At 45.5% G+C, this 21,756-nt stretch overlaps 1 protein-coding gene across 1 annotated transcript; it reads right to left on the reverse strand.

Moving 5' to 3' along the window:
- Window positions 1–13,717: 13,717 nt before the first annotated feature.
- SCGB1D1 (secretoglobin family 1D member 1) lies at window positions 13,718–17,103 on the reverse strand. Its single transcript, XM_033206119.1, has 3 exons — window positions 16,980–17,103; window positions 15,042–15,229; window positions 13,718–13,858 (listed from the first exon to the last, which is right to left on the reverse strand). The coding sequence occupies exons 1-3, from the start codon at window positions 17,032–17,034 to the stop codon at window positions 13,829–13,831; spliced, it is 273 nt and encodes a 90-aa protein (XP_033062010.1). The 5' UTR covers window positions 17,035–17,103; the 3' UTR covers window positions 13,718–13,828.
- Between the last annotated feature and the right edge of the window lie 4,653 nt (window positions 17,104–21,756).

The raw sequence follows: 21,756 nt of genomic DNA on the forward strand, positions 1-21,756 counted from the left end.
ACCTCAACTGAAAGCTTCTTGTTATTCTTGTTAAGAATTACAACACTATTTATTTTACAATATATTTATAATTTAATTCGTGCTTAGTTCTTTGTTAGTCTTTTACAGTTTTCCTTCCACTGGTTGAGAGGATGCTGGGAGTGAGCGGAGTAGCTGACTGCTTGGGTAGGCAGTGCTGGGCAGTGGGTGGCAATGGGGTTGGTCCATGATGGGATTTAGGTGATGAGATTTGGGCAGGTGTGGGTGTGGAGCCCGGAGGCCACATGTAGTCATGCTGTGTCTTTAGGCAAGTTACAACGCTGGTCCGTCTGGGCTTCCTTTCTCTCTTTACTAAATGGGTATAAATGACGATGAATTTTTTTTTTTTTTTTTTTGAGATGGAGTCTTGCCCCAGGCCGGAGTTCAATGGCACGATCTTGGCGCACTGCAACCTCTGTCTCCCAAGTTCAAGCGATTCTCTTACCTCAGCCTTCCGAGTAGCTGGGATTACAGGCATGTGGCGTGATGCCTGGATAATTTTCGTATTTTTAGTAGAGATGGGGTTTCTCCCTGTTGGCCAGGCTGGTCTCGAACTCCTGACCTCAGGTGATCCACCCACCTCAGCCTCCCAAAGTGCTGGGATTACAGGTGTGAGCCACCATGCCCAGCCATGATGCTGAATTTTTGTAATGATGATAGACGCTCTGTACATTTTTTTTTTTTTTTGAGATGAAGTCTCACTCTTATTGCCCAGGCTGGAGTGCAGTGGCATGATCTCAGCTCACTGCAACCTCAGCTTTCCCAGGTTCAAGCGATTCTCCTGCCTCAGCCTCCTGAGTAGCTGGGATTACAGGTGTGCACCACAACACCCAGCTAATTTTTATTTTTATTTTTTTTTCTATTTTTAGTAGAGACGAGGTTTCACCATGTTTGCTAGGCTGGTCTCAAACTCCTGACCTTGTGATCCACCCGCCTTGGCCTCCCAAAGTACTGGATTACAGTGGTGAGCCACCTCTCTTGGCCAACAGTCTGTAAATTTTTGATCACATGGCCAAGCATAAGATAATTCTGAATAAATGGCAGTTGCATTCATACATGGATCCCTTGTTATACACATCACTGTTGCTTCATCACGGCTTCTCCTGTGAGCTGGGCCCTGCACTAGATTCAGTTCTAGAAACAGGTTAGACCAGGTGCTTGCTCCTATAGACCTTATTTTCTAATGAAGGACGAAAAGAACAAGACTCAAGATAAGATACGTTAGAGCTATGAGAAAGTGGTCACTGCTGCAAAGAACAGCAAAATATTCACAACAGCTGAACGCTGTCATAGACGGCCTGCCCAGGGTCAGTGGCCTGTAAGTCCCCCAAGGCAGCCTGTAGGAGCAGGTGCTGTTTCAGCTGAGACTTGGATGAGTGGATGGTGATGTCCAGGGACACATCTGGGGAAGAGCATTCCAGGGAGAGGGAACTGCAAGTACAGAAGCTTGAGGACAGAGAGCATCTGGCAAGGTAAGGGAGGGAAGGTACGTGGCCACATAGAATCAGGAGAAGGACGGGACAGCCTCACATGATAAAAACGCCACCCCTGTTTAATTAGGGTCACAGTGAAGGTCATAGGAACAAGAAAAACATAGTTGGCTCAAGTAAAAAAAAAAAAAGAAAGAAAGAAAAAGAAGTAGATGAAACAGCCAGAGGGATGAATCCATTGTTAATTCCCTGTGAATGCATTGTTTACTCTCTGGATTACTTGTGACATGTTTCTTTCCACCATTCAGGTGGAGCCTCAGTGGTCAAGAACAAACCTAATTTGGGGGAGGACAGAAAGGAGAAGTGTTATTTACTTACCACTGTACACAGCTAACCCTGGCTGGTAGCCTTGTTTCCTAAGGGTAGTGAAGGACCTTGATCATGAAATGTGAGACTGTCTCCTTGGCCAGTACTTACTGAGGCTTTGCCTTGTGCCCCAGTCCTTATGGCCCTGCCCTGTCAGTCACCTGCTTACCCAGAACAGAACTTCAGGAAAGGCCTCTTGGAGCCATCTTGGTTGGCAGCAATATGCCTGTTGTTCAAGTCACCAAGACCTCGTCTAGACCCGGCACCTCCCTCGCGTTGCCCAAGCCTCATGCTGGGATTCCAAGTCTGAGTTGCTCAGTGTTCAGTCCACCCCAGCACTCCCATATTCCAGCTCAGTGTCCCAAAATGTGTCAGAAGCTTGCAAAGACTGACCTTCCCCTGCATGGGGGTGAATACATCTGGTGACACGGGGTTGGGATTGAGTGAAGGGAACAGTGTGAATCCTCTAAAGGGACCACACACGTCAGAAATGCTTTCTGGTCTCTTCTTTCTGAAATGGGGCTGAGGAAAGGAGAGGCCGTAGCTTCTATGGGGAGTCTATGGCAACCAAGGAAGAATCCTCTTACACACACAGCCAAGATGCACGTGACAGTGGTGCATTTTTCATACTCCCTCAATTGTCAGAAGAGAACTGTGAACCTTTGTACCTCTGAGAAGCCTGGGGAGACACACACAGGAGACTATAAGCCCAGATGGGAAAGGAGAGGTGCAGAGAGAGATGGATGAAGGGCTCTAGAAGGCCAGAGGAGGGAGACGGTGCTTTCCCTGAAGTGGGAGAAATGTCCTCTGGCTCAGAGAGTGAGGGGAGGCTGTGGGTAGGGAGCAGGTAGGTTAAAGGTGGATAAATTCAGAAGATGGGGGAGGTGACTCCCAGAGGAGTCAGATGACTGAACTGTCAGGAAAGGATAAAATCCCTTAACCCATGGGGCAGTCCCATCCCAGATGGACATTCCCAAGACTCCCGGAAGTGAGTGCCTGGGAAGCTGCAGCTCTGCTGAGCGCTGCTGTGCTGCACTGCTGGGTCCTGTCTCTGCAGGTTCTGCAGCCCTTTCTTGTAAGGGTTGGATGGCAGATGGGTGGTGAGTGAGGACTCAGAGCCTGACCGCCACTTGTGTTCACATCCCAGCTCCTCCGTTTGCTGACTGCACCATTGGACAGGAGACTTAATGCTCTGTGTTCCCTTTAAAATGGGAACAGTCATAGAATTGCTGTGAATCACAAGTGAAGTAAAAAGTGGAAAGTCCTGAGAACAGTGCTTGGCACAAAGCAGGTGCTACCCAAATGTCAGCTGGTAGCCATTATTTTTGGTAATAAAAAATGTATTTATGGTAAACTCCAAGGACCACTAGGACTGTTCGGCACCACTGAAACCTCGGCTTCCACATGACATTCTCTAAAATATTTGAGTAACTATTCAGATATAAGCTAAATTTTTTTTTTTTTTTTTTTTGAGACGGAGTCTCGCTCTCTCACCCAGCCTGGAGTGCAGTGGCGCGATCTCAGCTCGCTGCAAGCTCCTCCTCCTGGGTTCACACCATTCTCCTGCCTCAGCCTTCCAAGTAGCTGGGACTACAAGTGCCCGCCACCACGCCTGGCTAATTTTTTGTATTTTTAGTAGAGATGGGGTTTCACCGTGTTAGCCAGGATGGTCTTGATCTCCTTACCTCATGATCCGCCCAGCTCGGCCTCCGAAAGTGCTGGGATTACAGGCACGAGCCACTGCTCCCAGCTAAAATTTTGAAGTTTTAAGTTTGAAAACAAAGTTCTGTGTTTTGATCTATGTGTTTTTTTTTTTCTTCTGTGTTCCCCTTTCCTCAGAGCTTTTTTGGTTTTTTGATTTTTTTTTTTTTGGAACACGGTCTTTTTTTGTCACCCAGGCTGGAGTACAGCGGTGCCATCTTGGCTCACTGCACTCTCTGTCTCCTGAGTTCAAGTGATCCTCCTGCCTCAGCCTTTCCAGTAGCTGGGATTACAGGCGCACACCACCACACCCAGCTAATTTTTGTATTTCTGGTAGAGACAGAGTTTCGCCATTTGCTCAGGCTGGTCTCGAACTCCTGGGCTTAAGTGATCTGCCCACCTTGGCCTCCCAAAGTGCTGGGATTACAGGCATGAACTACCACACCTGGCCTCAGAGTTTTATTGAAATAATTTACAAATAACTTCTCACCCAAGCATATTCTACTTCGTATTACCATATTAATCTTCCCAGGAACCAGTTCCAATTTACTTAACATGTTTAGATACATTTTTAAATTTTTTACCCAGCTTTACTAAGGCAAATTGACAAATAAAAATTATTTATATTTATGTTTTATAATATATGTTTTGATGTATATATACATTCTGAAATGATTAATTCAAGTTAATTAGCATACCATCACCTCACATACTTGGTTTGTTTTTTTTTTGTGATAAGAACACTTAAGATCTAATTGTTTAGCAACTTTCAGGAAATGTGCAATAAAATATGAATGAAAACCAATTCTGCACCAGTTCCTAAATGACAGGCACTGTTGTAAGCCTCTTTGAATCTCACCGCTGTCATCCTATGAGCAGAGTGACCATACTATTGATTGCAAATGAGGGGCACTTTGGAAATGAAAGGGAACCGGAAATGGGTGGGATGCCAGGATAACAATATAAACCAGGACTGTCCTGAGCAAACTGGATGTGTGATCACCACTCTGTGAAGTGGGCAGATCATTTCACCCCCGCTACAGGAGATGGGACACAGAGATTCCATAGAACTTTTCGAGACACAGCTAGGAAGTGGCAGCAACAGGATATGAAGCCAGGTGTTCTGGCTCCACAAGCTGCTCTCAACCCTTTCCCTCCTTGGCTGGATCCTGAAAAACCTGCACACCACGGCTCAGGTGGGGCCTGGTGACCTTGACTCCCACTGCCGCCCTATGGGAACTTCGTGTGGATTTCTGCACAAGACTCACAGTTTTCTGCTTGAGAAATTATTGAAACCATTTACATTTACTTTGCAATTTTACCTACAGTAATTTAACTATTTTACCTTGCTCCCTGTGGTCTCCACTGCCCTTGCCTTAGTCCCTCTGGGTTGAAACACTTCATTCATTCTGGAAACTACATCAAAGCATCTCACACCTTGTGTTCTTTGCTGGCCCCTCCAACTCCCTGGATCTCCCCCTTCCCAGGGACCTGTGGCTCTCCATGGGCAGCTCCGAACTGACATCCTCTGACGCTGACCTGTCCTCTGTTCATGCTCCTGGAGAACATGGCCTCTGCATGTCCTGCCTCTGTATGACAACATCATATAATAAGTGCTTAATCAATAATTTTGTAATTTATTTTCTGGGTCAAAATGTGGTGCTTTACAAGAGTTCACTGATGATATCGCTCGTGTTTTAGTACCAGGTCTATTTAGAAAGAGGCACTCATCGACGTTTGAATCTTTACTAAAGGCAGGGATTACACACAACACTAACCACACATCTGGGTGACATCCTGGGCACTAACACTAATGTTGTACTTTCCTGGATGATGGCTTTGGGGTCAGGGTGGGAGGAGACAGGTAAGGGGAGGGGGAGGTAGTTGGAGGCTGTGCCAACTTGGGGCGGGACCACCTCAGTGTTCCTTTTTTTTTTTTTTTGAGACAGAGTCTCACTCTGTCGCCCAGGCTGGAGTTCAGTGGTTCAATCTCCATCTCAGCTCACTGCAACCGCTGCCTTCTGGATTCAAGCGATTCTTGTGCCTCAACCGAGTAGCCGGGACTATAGGTGCGCACCACCATGGCCAGCTAATTTTTGTATTTTTAGTAGAGATGGGTTTTCACCATGTTGGCCAGGCTAGTCTCAAACTCCTGACCTCAAGTGATCCGCCCACATCGGCCTCCCAAAGTGCTGGAATTACAGGCGTGAGCCACCACGCCAGCCCAGTGTTCCTTTTCTCAAAAAATGACCATTACCACGATGTGATCTGACACACATCAGACAATGTTCCAGAATGTTAGCAAAATATTTTTTGGTATGGAAAACAGATGGATGTCTTCGGATTTTTCAATACCATATTTTTTTCTGGAAAATTTTTTGTTATTATTTTTCTTGTTGACTTTTTTTTTTTTTTTTCTGACACTGGATGGTTCATCCAATGAGTTGGGAGATAGAGCTGGATTAGGAAGCAGAGCTGAGGTCAGGTGTCAGCCCCTGGCTAATTCTCCTTGGCTCCTTAACCAAAACTCTGAACTTTACTTAACTTGACATTTCCCTATAATGTGTGGTGAAAATCTTAATCCTGTACCCATGTAACAACTGATTTGGTTCATTAGATATTTACACTAACATCTTCTCCATTAAGTTCGCGATTTTTTTTTTCTTTTCAATGCCCCATTCATTTTGCTGGTAACTGTAGTGACCCCAAAGTTGTTATCACCTACCTTAGGGCCATTGCAAGAGTCACATAGGAGAACTGACATAAAGTTTTCCACTGCAGAGCGGCGATTGTCACCTAGGGCACATCTACTCCCATCTCCTCCCTATTCCCAAAGACATCAGCCTGGACAGTTTTGGTTGTCACGGCTGGGTGGTGGTGGGGGTGCTATCAGCACCCAGGGGGCAGAGGCCGGGGTGCTGCTGAACCTCCTACAGTGCAAAGGGCAGATCCCACAGAAAAAGGATTACTTACCTTTGATGTCAGTACTGCCAAGTGCTACAGAAATAACTGCACACATTTGCTCTTGTGACGAATGACCAGTAGCACTCGTGAGCCTCATACTCAGCAAACAGGGAGTATAGCCCCAGCCTGGCAAGGTGCCAGCAGGAATGTGGGCACCTTTGTCCTCCAGGTGGCTGAGTCAGCCTTATGTCCATGCCTTTGCCCAGGCTGCTCCATGCACCTGGAGGCCCTGCTTCCCCTCACTGTCATCCTCATCTTCTAGGTGCTTCATGGTCCAGCTCAGCCATCACCTCTTCCACAAGCTTTCCTTTGTATATCCTTGGATTTCTATAGGCTTTTAGTTTGCATAATAAGATCTCATCTCAGTGATACATATTGTATCTTTCTTCAGTTCTATATGATGTCTTCCCATTCAACTTGCTAATTAATTCCTTAAGAAAATCTATTGATCCTTTCAACAAAATGGATCACCCTCCCCCATTCTGCATTGACCTGAGATCTTCTTTCTCTGCAGAAGGATTTCCATGTTTCAAATAATCTTTTATTACTGTTCTGTTGATTTGTCCACTAACTCCTATTTTCATCGCTGTTTACCGAGTCCCATGTCTTTCCCTTTCTTGTTCTAATTCTTTCTGCTGGGGTCTGTCCTCCAGTACCTTTTGGAGAAAAAGTTTATTGGTGATAAAATGTTTGAGGGCCTTTATTTTATCTTTATGTTTGAATGAGTAGGCTGATTACAGATTCATATTTGTATAAAATTAGAAGTTGACAATCCTCTGATTTTTTAGTATTTCTCCACCATCCACTGGTTCTTGTGTTGGTTCCATTATTATTCCCCATCACTGTATGTGTCTCACTGTTTTTTTCTAGGAAAAAAATACCTTTTCTTAAAGACAATGTTCCAGAATGTTAGCAAAATATTTTTTGGTATGGAAAACAGATGGATGTCTTCGGATTTTTCAATACCATATTTTTTTCTGGGAAATTTTTTGTTATTATTTTTCTTGCTGACTTTATTTTTTTTTTCCTGAGGCAGTCTTGCTCTGTCACCCTGACTAGAGTGTAGTGGCATGATCTCGGTTCACTACAACTTCTACATCCTGGGCTCAAGTGATCCTCCCACTTCAGCCTCCCCAGTAGCTGGTACTATAGATACGTGCCATCATACACGGCTAATTTTTGTAGAAATGGGCTTTCATTATGTTGCCCAGGCTGGTCTCAAACTCCTGGGCTCAAGCAATCTGCTGACTCAGCCTCATAAAGTACTAGGATTACAGGCATGAGCCACCATACTTGGCCTCTTTGGTGACTTTCTTCCTGCCATGATCTCTGTCATTCTGGAATTTTTTCAGCTGGACATAATGGATTCATCCTCTGGCCTTCTTTTCTTTTCTCTCATATATTTTATTTCTTTATCTTTTCCACCACATACACACTGATTTTCATGACACTATTTTAATTTTTCCTTTCAATTCTTCTATTAATTATTCCAGCTATCATGTTTTAATTTCTCTAAAGTTCTTTGTTGTTGTCTGAATATTTGTTAAACCATAAAAGGAAGGAGAGATCTTAATAATCTGGACTTTATAAAGCACTCATGAAACTTACCCATGACACAAAACATCTGTCAGACCCAGAGAACCTGATGAATTACAAAATAGTGTGTCAATTAACAGCTCTCTTATTTCCTTTTCTCTTCTCTTTTTCTAGCCCCTAATCTGTTAGAAAACAGTTAGCTGAGAGAAAAAAAGTGAAGGAATAAGGACAGAAAGGAAAGCACATATTTTTTAACAATTTGAAGCTTAGATTATTATACAAATGAATATTCTAATTTCTGAATTGAGATATTGAGCTTTATTTCATAAAAAAATGGAGATTCATTGAATGTTCACCTTAATGAAGCTTATGACAAAATGAGAGCTTTGTGTTCAGAATACTGAGCTTGTCATAAAGTGTCAGATGGGTCACAGGGAGAAGATATTTGAGGGAAAGAGCCTAGGCAGAGATTGATAATATTTGTGCAGGAGGCAAATTATGAGACTCTACTTAGCTCAGAGGTCATGGGAGAGGTTTCAAGGGATAAAGTCAACAGACCCCGCATGAGTGAATTCTATGTCCTTGGCAAACCTCAATCTCAGTTTTTTGAAAGAGAGTTTCTTAAAACTTAGCAATATCTTCAACAAAGAAGACATCCAGCAGGTGAATCAATGAGAACGTGGACACGTAGAGAAGTGCTGACTTTGGAATGCTGACAGGTTCAGGGGGTAAAACACAGACCTAGCTCCCTTTTGCAGGTATCTTCCTGCTGCCCCTCAGACAATGGCAGCCCTTGAAGTATTTTTTTGTATTGTGGTAAAATAAGCATAAAATGCTTCATTTCAGCCATTTTTAAGTGTGCAGTTCAGTAGCCTTAAGAGCATTTACAATGCCTTCGAAATACTCATTTTCATTGTCATCATCCCGAACAGAAACTCTGTACCCCTTAAACAATGACTCCCAATAGTCCCCCTCCCTGCCCCAGCCTGAGCAGTCTTGCTAGATCTCATTTCACACTCTTGTTTTTCGTGGTTGTTATTGTTGTTGTTGAGATGGAGTCTCGCTTCATTGCCAGGCTGGAGTGCAGTGGTGATCTCAGCTCACTCTAACCTCCGCCTCCCAGGTTCAAGCAATTCTCCTGCCTCAGCCTCCTGGGTAGCTGAGACTATAGGTGTGTACCACCACACCCAGCTAATATTTGTAATTTTAGTAGAGATGGGGTTTCACCATGTTGGCCAGGATGGTCTCAGTCTCTTGACCTCGTGATCTGCCAGCCTTAGCCTCCCAAAGTGCTGGGATTACAAGTGTGAGTCACTGTGCCCGGCCTTCATACTCATTTAACAGCAGCTCAGGAAGGAAACTTTACCATATGTGACCCTCATGTGATTAGAGTGAGCACCTTGAAACCCCCAGGCTTTAAAGGCTATGGAAGTAGCTAAGGGAAAGGCCTCAAGGTAACAGCCGGGTGATATCCGGAGTCCTGTGAGTATCATGGGGTACTCGTGTCCCAGCTACTGCCTCCCCAGATCACTGCATACCTGCACCTATAGGAACGGGAGGTCCAAGGCCAAAGACTGCATGGACTCTATTTGCACGCAAATAGACACATGCGCCCCAGGTGGAGCCCGGACATTGATTGCTTTTGACAGCTTCCCAGTGAATTCTAAAACAGAGCCAGGGTTAAGGGGCACTGGGTAGAGCATTTTTCATTCTCAGGTTCATTAGCGGGAACAATCTCAGACCTTCTTGGGAACTAGTGAGGACTAAGTCACACAGAACTTGGAAGCCTTCTGGCAAAATGCATACTAGGGTGCTCAATAAATAGAAACGTATTAATTGTAAGCATTATAGTAAAGATTGCTAAGATTTGTTGAATGCTTTCTAGCATTTGTGTAATATGTTCTTATCACAATGCTATGCTATGTATCCTGTATCACAGGAAGGAAAAGCGATGATAAAACAGGGATATCCACCATAGTGAACAGGCATATTTTTGCAATCTATCTATCTGACAAAGGGCTAATATCCAGAATCTACAAAGAACTTAAACAAATTTACAAGGAAAAAAAACATCAAAAAGTGGGCAAAGGATATGAACAGGCACTTCTCAAAAGAAGACATTTATGTAGCTAACAAACATATGAAAAAAAGCTCGTCATCACTGGGTCATTAGAGAAATGCAAATCAAAACCACAATGAGATACCATCTCACACCAGTTAGAATGGTGACCATTAAAAAGTCAGGAAACAACAGATGCTGGAGAGGATATGGAAAAATAGGAATGCTTTTACACTGGTGGTGGGAGTGTAAATTAGTTCAACCATTATGGAAGACAGTGTGGTGATTTCTCAAGGATCTAGAACTAGAAATACTATTTGACCCAGCAATTACATTACTGGGTATATACCCACAGGATTATAAATCATTCTGCTATAAAGACACATGCACATGTATGTTTACTGTGGCACTATTCACAATAGCAAAAACTTGGAACCAACCCAAATGTATCATTGATGGAACAAACCCATCAATGAGACACTGGATGAAGAAAATGTGGCACACATACACCGTGGAATACTATGCATCCATAAAAAAGGATGAGTTCATGTCCTTTGCAGGGCCATGGATGAAGCTGGAAACCATCTTTCTCAGCAAACTAACACAAGAACAGAAAACCAAACACAGCACTTTCTCACTCCTAATTGGGAGTTGAACAATGAGAACATATGGACACAGGGAGGGGAACATCACACACCGGGGCCTGTCAGGGGTTGGGGGGCTAGTGGAGAGATAACATTAGGAGAAATACCTAATGTAGATGACGGATTGATGGATGCAACAAACCACCATGGCACATGTATACCTATGTAACAAACCTGCACGTTCTTCCATGTATCCCAGAACTTAAAGTATAATTAAGAAAAAAACAGATATCTATGCATGTGAGTGCACATGTGTGTAAAGATTTGATGTAATGTGTCAGTATCCAAGAAAGCTTTACAGAGGAGGAGAAGTGGATTCTAGAGATGGGGTTGTCAGATGTCATAGGCAGAAAAGGCTATAGAGGGAAAGGGAAACTCATATACACTGGTGCAAGGGTGTGACTCACCTGAGGCCTAAGAAATGAGATATAAACAACTGTGGCTGAGCATGGAGCACCTGGGAGAAAGGAGAGGAAGGGACAGGGGGTGGTAGGAGCAGAGCCTTGGAAGTCCTTGTGGGCAACACCAGGGTGTGGACTTGCTCTCCTGGCAGTGGTTCCTTCTAGGTGTCTCTGAGTGCTGGAAGAATCCATGAATCCTTGTTTCCCACACACATACTGTGTAGTAGGCTGAACTGGTCATGAATTTCACACATTAGGTTCTATTTGTAAGTGTACATATTTCCTGATGTGATTAAAAATACGAATTTCCCTTAAGATCAATGCTTACCTAATAATAACTGTTATTGGCAGGGCACAGTGGCTCATGCCTGTAATCCCAGCACTTCGGGAGGCCGAGGTGGGCAGATCACCTAAGGTCGGGAGTTTGAGACCAGCGTGACCAACATGGAGAAACCCCGTCTCTACTAAAAAAAAAAAAAAAAAAAAAAATTAGCGGGCGTGGTGGTGCATGGCTGTAATCCCAGCTACTTGGGAGGCTGAGGCAGGAGAATTGCTTGAACCCGGGAGGCGACGGTTGCAGTGAGCTGAGATTGTGCCATTGCACTCCAGCCTGGGCGACAAGAGTGAAACTCTGTCTCAAATAATAATAATAATAATAGTAATAGTAATAACTGTCATCTACTGTTTTCTCCACTGTATAAAAATAACCACTATTTTATGAAGGTGGGTTTTCAGTATTGTGTCCCTTACTTGAAACCCTTGAGAACAAGTGCCTTCTGGTCATGTAGGGTTGTTGAACAGAGGATAGGATCACATTTCAGTTTTAGGGGGCTCACTTTGGTGTGACTGAGGAGGGTGTATTACAGGAAGGGTTCTCAGAGGCTGCAAGACAATTTAGGGACTTAGTCTGAAGTGGGAAGGATGTGGACCGGGCTGTGATGTGACTGTGTGATGGGAATGGAGCGATTCCCAGAGGTGACGCTGTGGCTGTGGAGGGAGTGGAATGTAGAGCACTGTTAGGGGGCAGGAGGGAGGGGAGTCGTGGTTGGCTGATTCTTGTCCGCATTCCCCCAAAGATATCCTAATCCCTGGAATCTGTGAATGTTCCATTACATGACCCAAAAACAGCACTTTGCAGATGTGATAAAGTTAAGGGTCATAATATGGGAGGATTATTTTGAATATTCTGGTGGTGCCTAAACCCAATATTTTGTAATTAAAAGTCAGGGGGGTTAACCTCATAGAAAAAGGAGATGAGAATATATCATGGAGGCAGAGGTTGGAGTGATGTGGCCACAGGACCAGGACAGTCAGCAGCCCAGAAGCCAGAAGCAGCCCTTAGTGCACGCTCCCTGAGATCCCCCAGTGCAAGTGGAGCCCTCCTGCCTCCAACCTTCTGAACATGACACTAATGTTGGACTTCTGACCCCCAGATGTGCGAGAGAGTCAGTTGATGTTTTGTTTTTGTTTTGTTTTGTTTTGTTTTGTTTTCTTGAGATGGAGTCTCACTCTGTCGCCAGGCTGGAGTGCCGTAGCACGATCTCGGCTCACTGCAACCTCCGCCTCCCGGGTTCAAGTAATTCTCCTGCCTCAGCCTCCCGAGGAGCTGGGACTACAGGCTTGTGTCACCATGCCCAGCTAATTTTTGTATTTTTAGTAGAGACAGGGTTTCACCACGTTGGCCAGGATGGCCTCAATCTCTTGACCTTGTGATCTGTCTGCCTCGGACTCCCAAAGTACTGGGATTACAGGTGTGAGCCACCGTGCCCAGCCGAATCAGTTGTTTTAAGTCACCAAGCTTGTGGAGGTTTATTCCAGTAGCCAGAGGACACCAAACCAGGAACCTGTGGTGTCTCCCTGTGTCCTGGTCAGGGGACTTTCTGGGTGTGTGCATTAGCCTGGATGGGCTCATGGAAGGGAGAGCAGGTTGGGGGCAGACCCTGTGCTCAGTTTTACATCCTGCTCCTGAAAGGACTGTGGAGTGTGCGCTTGGAGCTGTCCAGTTGGCAGGGGGTGCTGGTCTCTGGAGCTCTTGGGGTGGCTTGAGGCAGGAAGGAAGCATTCGCCTCAGGTGCTGGTGAGTGATGCAGACACTGAGGAGTCCTCTGAGTGTGGGGAGTGAACAAATGTGAAATCCAGGATGAAACCTGGAGATGTCCTCAAATTATGGTAAATGGAAAAGAAAGTATACTGGACATGACAGAGGAGAGAAACCACAGTGCAGAGGTGGCACCAAGCAGGCTGACTGTGGGTCTGAGGGGACATCCACTAGGGTCCCTGTTAGGTGGGAACCCTGGGCCTGGACACTCAGGCAGGTTGGGGGTTCCCTCAGTACAAGGCCAGCAGGAACACTATAATTCCTGTGTCCTCATTACCACGGTTTTCATTCACGGCTGCAGGATGGAAAATCGGTAAGGAATGCAGGATGATTCCTACCAAATAGTTCCTTCTGGGATGCCTGGACTCAGGTCCCATTGATAATGGGATACTGGTTCTCTGGAGTTGATTGTCAGCCATACCCAAAAGCCACTCCCCTATGGAAACCACTCTTGACTCAAGGCCTGAGACTGCAGGATCATAACAAGACCAGTGGAGAAGTTCAGGGCAAGTCATTTATTAGAGCAAGACGTTGAAACCTTTACATTCTGCAGTGAAGATCAGGGTATCATTGAAAGGTGGTGGAAACTAGCATTAAAAAGTTTTTACATCTCAGCGATCACATTTCTCTGCTATTTTTCCCTGAAATAGAAAAGGAAAGAAAAGAAGGTGAGGTTGGTCATGCAGCTCCTGGAGACAACAGGTTAACATCCAAGTGGCTGATGGAATTCTGCTCCCAAAGACAATTGGAAGGACAGAGGCAGGAACCCAGTGTGTGTGGGAAACCAGGGCCTAGGCCTGGGGGCTTCACAGCACACATGCCGGTGAGGGAGCAGCCTTTCCTTGCCAGGCCAATAGCCCTGGGGGGATCCAAGTGTGAGGCCCAGGGTCCTCACGGAGGGGGAAAGAAGGGGTGGACAGAGCAGCCAGAGGTTATTGTCTGGGCTGTCCCAGGACTTGGAGTCTCCTGTTTCCTGCAATGAGAGACCCAGGACTGAGAGGCTGGTCAGGGCTGGGAGGGCCTCTGGAAAGCTTGGCTTCCAGGAGACTCCAGCCTCCCCATGTGGGAATTCTGCCTCAGGACCCGAGCACCCCTCAGTCCTGAGCCTGCAGCTTCCATGAGCATTTGCAGCTAAACCTCAGGACAGCAACCCAGAGGCAGCCAGGCTGAGAGGCCCCTGGAAAACCTCTGATTTCTTGAGAAAGACAGAGTGACAACATCCCGCTTCCATGGCACTGCAGGAGGTGGAGTAGCGAGGGTCTCGGCCCACAGGCCTTGGTCAGGAGAGCATCGTGAGTGAGGAGGGGAGCGTGGAGTCTGAGGAGCTGGGAGGAGCTCCTTCCTGGCTCTGCAGAAGCTGCAGAGAAGCCCAGCCCTCCAGCGCTGCCTCTGCAGGAGCCTCTGCTCTAGGCCCCTCCCTGCCTTCCTCTCCCTGTTCGAGGCTCCCACACTCCCCAGTACATTCCACAGTGACTGTGTGAGGGCAGCTCGGCCTCAGGAAAGTCCCCAGGTGGAGAGGTAGTCGTACTTGGCCCTTCACCACCCCTGCCTGGGCCCAGGCTCACTCCCTATGTCCTCAGCACACTCTGGGAACATGGCATCCAGGCAGGTGACCTGAGGAGGAGGCACATGCAGGAGGCTGTGCGCAGCTGAGTTGAGGTCTGCAGGCGAAATGGAAGCACCCACCCTGTGGCCCCAGGAGACCTTCTCAAATGGTGACCAGCAAGCCAGATGCCCCACCACCTGTGTCCCTCACAGAGCAGCAAGCTGATCTTACTTCACACTGTGCTGCTGACCTGGCCACATGAAAGAGACAGAAATTACCAATGTTTTTGTAATTAACACTCTCTTCTCATAGGCCATCAGATCCACGCATTTCTTCACTTCCATCTTGGCTGCAACAGCTTCCAGAGGTGCCTTAAATTTGGCAAGTTGGAACTTGAACACAGGTTTTCCAGCTAATAAGAAGCCTGCAATTTCGGAACCAACAGCTTGGCAGACCACTGCATTTGCTGGAGCAAAAGAATAAAAATATGATTTATGTAAGGAAATCAGTGTTTCTCCCATGCCTCCCTGATGTTAGACCAGACAGGAACCCCAGGCTTTTAGGCTTCTGGTCAATAACTATGCCAATGACAACGTCAGACCCAGAAGGCTGTGACTTCCTTGAGGTCACACAGCAAAGGGAAGAGCTAGAACTGGAAAACCAACTTCCTGATCACTCATTCAGTCTTTGGTTTTTTTTTTTTTTTTTTTTTTTTTAAAGCACACCCATTACTTTCCAAAGCTTCTCTGGATGGATGGCCAACGTTCTCTTTTCTAGATTTGAAAATAATCACTTTTCTCTGCCAGTTAAGTGACACTTTATTAGTCTTGGACATTGGTGAAGAGGAGGTTTTGGGTAATCAAATTTTGAAGTGAATAGTAGAGTCAGAATCCTATCAGAAATTAGAGAAATGAGTAAATCTGGAAAAGAAGTTAAAATTATTAAAATGTTGAAGGTGATGTTTTGAGAATAAGTTGTAGGATTCAGGCTTAGGTGATCCAATACAGACAGAGCTAAAAGGTAAACAAATTAAAACAAAATCAAATAATGTGAATGTAAAATAAAATAATGTGAATCAGTTTTAACACACATTAGAAGCTTATACAGGAAATTGTACTTGGCCCATATTCTGCAGCAACATCTAGAATATTTAGAGAGGATGACAGGAGGGAACTGAGGCTCATTCCTGCTCCCACTGGGAATTTTGGAAAGACCTGGAGTAATCATTTTGCTTGGTCTGGAATCTCCATTCCCCTAAGTCTTTTGCAAACATTGTGCATCCAGAAAGTGCCCCACAAGGCTCAACATGACCCCTGACTACACGACTTCAAACCGTGGGAATTATTTGGAGCAGGTAGGATCAGGGATGTCACAGGGAAACAGGGAGAGGTTCAGAAAGGAAGAGGAAAGAGAAAAATTAGAATCTGGATCGGTCCTGACGGGAAAGGAAAGTACCCAAATGAACTGTGGAAAAAAACAGCCAGAATTAATTTTAGAAAAATAGAAGTTCTGATGCTAACCATTGTAGCATTTCTACCACCATTACTGGTAGGATCCCTAGAAGATATACTGAGTACTGCTTATTCTAAGAGTTCATTTGCAGGCTTCTTATTGAGAGAATCAGAGAGCACCGTCTCTTCTTGGACTGAGAGCTCTCCAAGGATCCTTCCAGATGTAACATTTTATGAGTCTGAATTTACAATGTAAGAAGCCGTGAGCTCAACTGGCACCTAAAGGTCTGGGGAGGAGAATGTCTGACAGTACAGTGATTGGCTTCACATCCACAGCTAGACCCTTGGCACATAATAATCCCACTCCATTCCCATTGCCACTCCCGGCAGACGCTCTAAGCACCAGTGATAGGAGGAGGTGCGGGGAGGGTGAGCATCTTGCCCACAGTGAAAGGGCTGAGAAATGGCTGAGCCCAGAGTCACCCCAGACCTCATATTACATCATCTGTCACAGATCCCATCCAGGAGTGAAGCTCAGGCAGAATTCCTGACATTTGTCTGCACTGATTTTCTGCACAACTTCCTAGGTGCTGGGGATTTGATGAAATGAAGCCTGAGCTTTATGAGCAGTTCCTTCAACAAGAACAGGATAAGGTTTGGAATTTTGGTTTGTTCCAGACCCCAACCTTAACCCGAATAGGTGACCTCGTGCTCAGAGAAGGGTGTGTTCCTGGGGCTGGTGCGACTCATGACTGATGTACTCACCCCGGTAGCAGCAAAGGGCCAGCGTGAGCAGCAGGAGACACACCAACAGCCTCATGGTGGCTTATTCTGCTGTGAGCTCAGCTTTAACCAATGATGAGTGATTTAGACTCAACCCCAGGAACCTGTGGAACCGTGGAGCCCAGGGCTATTTGTACCTAGGGAGCCTGGCTGGTCCTGCCCACATGGGCATCTGGCAGGTGATGAGGCCTGGCTTCCAGCCCTCCCTTCCTAGCCAGGGCTGCTGCCATCCATCAGTGTCACGTCCCCATGCCTCCCTGCATCCTGAGTGGGGCGGAGCACAGGAGGGCAGCCCTGCAGGAACTCTGCTCTGTGCTCCAGGTGAGTGTCCAGGTGCCTCTGGCAATGTTCACTAGAACCTCAGTTTGCTTTTGGGCTTTTGAGGATTATCTCTGTGTTCTTTATGTCAGTGCAAGGGCAAAGGTGAGTTCTCACTTCAGGAGGACAGAAACCGGGGTGCAGGAAGCTAGGGTCTGTGGTTTGGTTGTAGGACAGCAGGCATGGAAGAGACCCCACGTTGACCTCCACTGCATGTCTGACAATCAGCCACACGTGTTTCAGCTGCACACAGATCAAGTGTGAACCAGACCTATCCTCCCACTCGGCCCCTTCCATCACCACCATCTTTACCACATAGGTACCTAAAACGTAGCTGAATACACCCCACGTTTGGAGGATTTCCTTGGGGAAAACAACTGCTCCCCCGTCCTCTACCCTGTCTCACTCCAAGATCTGTGTCTTTGTTTATGGGTGGAGTTGTCAATATAGGCCAGGTTCAAATTTTCTGTCTACTGAAAGCAAGCCTCCCGTGACCTCTAGCCACCCATATCTCCTCATAGGGCTGATGTGATGATTAAATTGCCCAATTCTTTTTACCCAAGGAGCTTCTGGGGTGTCTGGAGGCAAACAGGCATCAGAGATACTGGTCTTCACTTCTAGGCAGGGACGATAATGGAAAGGAAGAGACGGATGAACAGGGTGGGTGGTCACTTCCCTAGAGGGTTAGAACCCTTGGGCTCAAGTGTTCCACTTCTAACCTAGGTCTGCTGCCTGGGCCATCTCATTGTTGATGGAAAGTGAAGGCCACCCCCAGCAAAAACAATAGACACATTTCTGGCTTCCAACCCTCCCTTCCTAGCCAGGGCTGCTGCCATCCATCAGTGTCACGTCCCCATGCCTCCCTGCATCCTGAGTGGGGCGGAGCACAGGAAGGCAGCCTTGCAGGAACTCTGCTCTGTGCTCCAGATGAGTGTCCAGGTGCCAGAGTACTCACTGGGGTGAGTACATGTCATGAGTCCAGCGCCAGCCCCTGGCACTGCCCTTCCACTGCAGTGCCACCATTTGGTGAGTAGGAAATCACCAGAAATGTGTCTCTTAAGTGAACACACATTTGAGAAGAGTCACAGCCCAGGACGGAGTTTTCCATTCTCAGCTGTGCAATCAAATCTCTTGGGGCTCTTAAAATATACTGACCCTCCCCCCCGCCCCCCAGTCTTCCCTCTCTGAGGATTTCGATTCAGTAGTTCTAGGGCGAAGTCCCATTCCTCTTCTGTTTAAACTGCTCTGGTGGGTCTGATGGGCAGCAGGGCTGGGAACCACCCAGAAAGACCTTTATGAAGGAAGGGGACCTTATGGTCTGTGTCATCAGAGACACCTTGGCAGGTCTGGCTGAGTCCCAGCTGAGGGCGACAATGGCTCTCACTTCCATCACCCAAAATGGTGGGGAAGCCACTGATGCCACCTCTGCCTCCAACCCTAAGGAGTGGGAAGGTCCAGTGGCGAAGCCCACGGCTAGGAGGGTTCAGAGCCATGTCTATGGGCTATTGAACCCTATGAAAATTACTCAGTTTATGTAAACTCAATTTTATCATTTGTAAAAGTTGGTTAAAAATGGTGCCTACATCATTGGGTTGACAGATGTTCAAATGAGTGTGTGTGTGTGTATAAAATTTACCAAGGTCTGGCCAGGCGCAGTGGCTCACACCTATGATTCCAGCACTTTGGGAGGCTGAGGCGGGTGGGTCACCTGAGGTCAGGAGTTTGAGACCAGCCTGGCTAACATGATGAAACCCTGTCTCTACTAAAAATACAAAAAATTAGCTGGGCGTCATGGCATGTGCCTATAGTTCCAGCTACTCAGGAGGCTGAGGCAGGAGAATCACTTGAACCTGGGAGGCAGAGTTGTGGTGCACTGAGATCGCGCCACTGCACTCCAGCCTGGGGAACAAGAGCAAAACTCTGTCTCAAAAAAAAAAAAGAAAAAAAATTAACAAGGTCTGACATGTAGTAAACTCTCAATAAATGTTGACTACTATTATCTTGTCCCACCTGTCACACCTGTCATGGATTGCTACCAGTTCCTAGTTTAAAGCACAACCAACCCTCAAAAAAAATCACTGATTTTCAGAACTACAAGTCATGGGCCACATAAGGACATATTAGTTAACATCAGACCCCACATACAACAGGGGTCCCCTAAAATTATAATACTGTATTTTTACTGCACCTTTCCTGTTTTGATATGTTTAGATACACAAATACTTGTCATTGTATGACAACTGCCCACAGTGTTCAGAACAGTAACATGCTGTACAGGTTTGTGGCCCAGGAGCAGTAGGCTCACCTCTTAATAGCTGAGGTGTGTAGTAGGCTATGCCATCTAGGTTTGTATAACTGCACTCTATGATGTTCACACAATGACAATTGCCTCTGCATTTCTCAGAATGTGTCCCCATCACTAAGTGACACACAGCTGTCTAAGGAAACCTAGATACACCCCCACTATGTGAAATAAATTGAGGAAACCCAGCTCATGGTCTCTGAGACCACAGAACCAGGGACATGCATTTAGGTTCTTACAGATGACTAATGGGTGAGGCATTTTCCACATCTGTTGAACAAAACTTGTCCTGACGTGGGCTTGGCCTTCATCTGTATATTCCATTAGGAGGGATGTGTATATCTGAAAGAGGATTGCTTCCCACATATTTTTATCATTCGTGTAGCTCTTAACACCTGCTCAGGGTTTTTTTTTTAGTTTCTGTAGGTGGTACTTTTTATGATTACTCTACTCCTTCCCTGGTTGGCTTCAAATCTTCTCATCTCGGCCGGGTGCGGTGCTCACACCTGTAATCCCAGCACTTTGGGAGGTCAAGACAGGTGGATCATTTGAGGCCAGGAGTTTGAGACCAGCCTGGGCAACACACAAGACCTTGTCTCTACAAACAGTTTTAAAAATTAGCCAGGCATGGTGGTGGGTGCCTGTATTCACAGTACTCAAAGGGCTGAGGTGGGAGGATTGCATGAGCTCAGGAGTCTGAGGCTACAGTGAGCCCTGATTATGCCACTGTACTCCAGCCCAGGCAACAGAGCAAGAACTTGTCTCTAAAAATGTGAAATAAAATAAAATAAACGTTTTTAATGCAAAAAAAAAAGTATGCGAAGCGAGGGATGTGTTAATTAATTTGATTGTATTTGATGTATGCATTGTAAACATACATCAGAACATCATATTGTATGCCATAAAAATATACAATTTTAGGTCATGCCTATAATCCCAGCACTTTGGGAGACTGAGCTGGGCAGATTACCTGAGGTCAGGAGTTTGAGACCAGCCTGACCAACATGGCAAAAACTTGTCTTTACTAAAAATACAAAAATCAACCAGGTTTGGTGCTGAGTGTCTGTAATCCCAGCTGCTTGGGAGGCTGAGGGAAGAGAATGGCTTGGACCTGGGAGGCGGAGATTGCAGTGAGCCAAGATCATGCCACTGCACTCCAGCCTGGATGACAGAGTGAGACTCTGTCTCAAGAAAAAAATTGTATATATATAAAATATATATAATATATATTATATTAGCACTGTAATATAGTGCTATATAAATGCAAATATTTGTATATTTATATAGATATTTATATATCCATATATCTAATATAGTGCTAAAACCCACAGACAACATACTGAATGGGTAAACACCGTAAGCATTCCCCTTAAGAATAGGAACAAGACAAGGATGCCCACTCTCACCACTCATATATATTTTTTATTTTACACTTGCAATAACTTTATCAAGTATGCAATCACCACTCATATTTAACGTAGTACCAGAAGTCCTAGCCAGAGCAGTCAGGCAAGAGAAAGAAATTGCATCCGAATAGGAAAAGAGGAAGTCAAACCACCCCTGTTTGCATATGATTTGATTCTGTACCTATAAAACCCCATAGTCTCTGCCCAAAAGCTCCAATTGCTATTAAACAGCTTCAGGAAGGTTTCAGGATACAAAATCAGTGTACAAAAATCAGTAGCATGTCTATACACCAATATCATTCAAGATGAGAGTTAACTGAAAAACACAGTCTTGTTCACAACAGCCATCCACAAAAATAAAATACCTAGGAATACAGCTAACCAGGGAGGTGAAATATCTCTACAATGAGAATTATAAAACACCACTGAAGGAAATCAGAAACAACACAAACATGTGTAAAAACATTTCATATTCCATATTCATGGATGGAAAGACTCAATATTGTTAAAATGGCCATAGGCCCAAAGCAATTTACAGATTCAATGCTATTCCTAGCAAACTACCAATAACATCTTTCACAGAATTGGAAAAAGTTATTCTAAAATTCATATGGAACCAAAAAAGAGCCTGACTAGCCAAAATAATCCTAAGCAAAAGGAACAAAGCTGGAGACATAACATTACCTACTTCAAACAAGGCTGCAGTAACCAAAACAGTCTGGTACTGGTACAA

The sequence above is a fragment of the Trachypithecus francoisi genome, unplaced genomic scaffold, assembly GCF_009764315.1.
Source record: "Trachypithecus francoisi isolate TF-2019V2 unplaced genomic scaffold, Tfra_2.0 Lachesis_group8, whole genome shotgun sequence".
Taxonomy (NCBI): Eukaryota; Metazoa; Chordata; class Mammalia; order Primates; family Cercopithecidae; genus Trachypithecus; species Trachypithecus francoisi.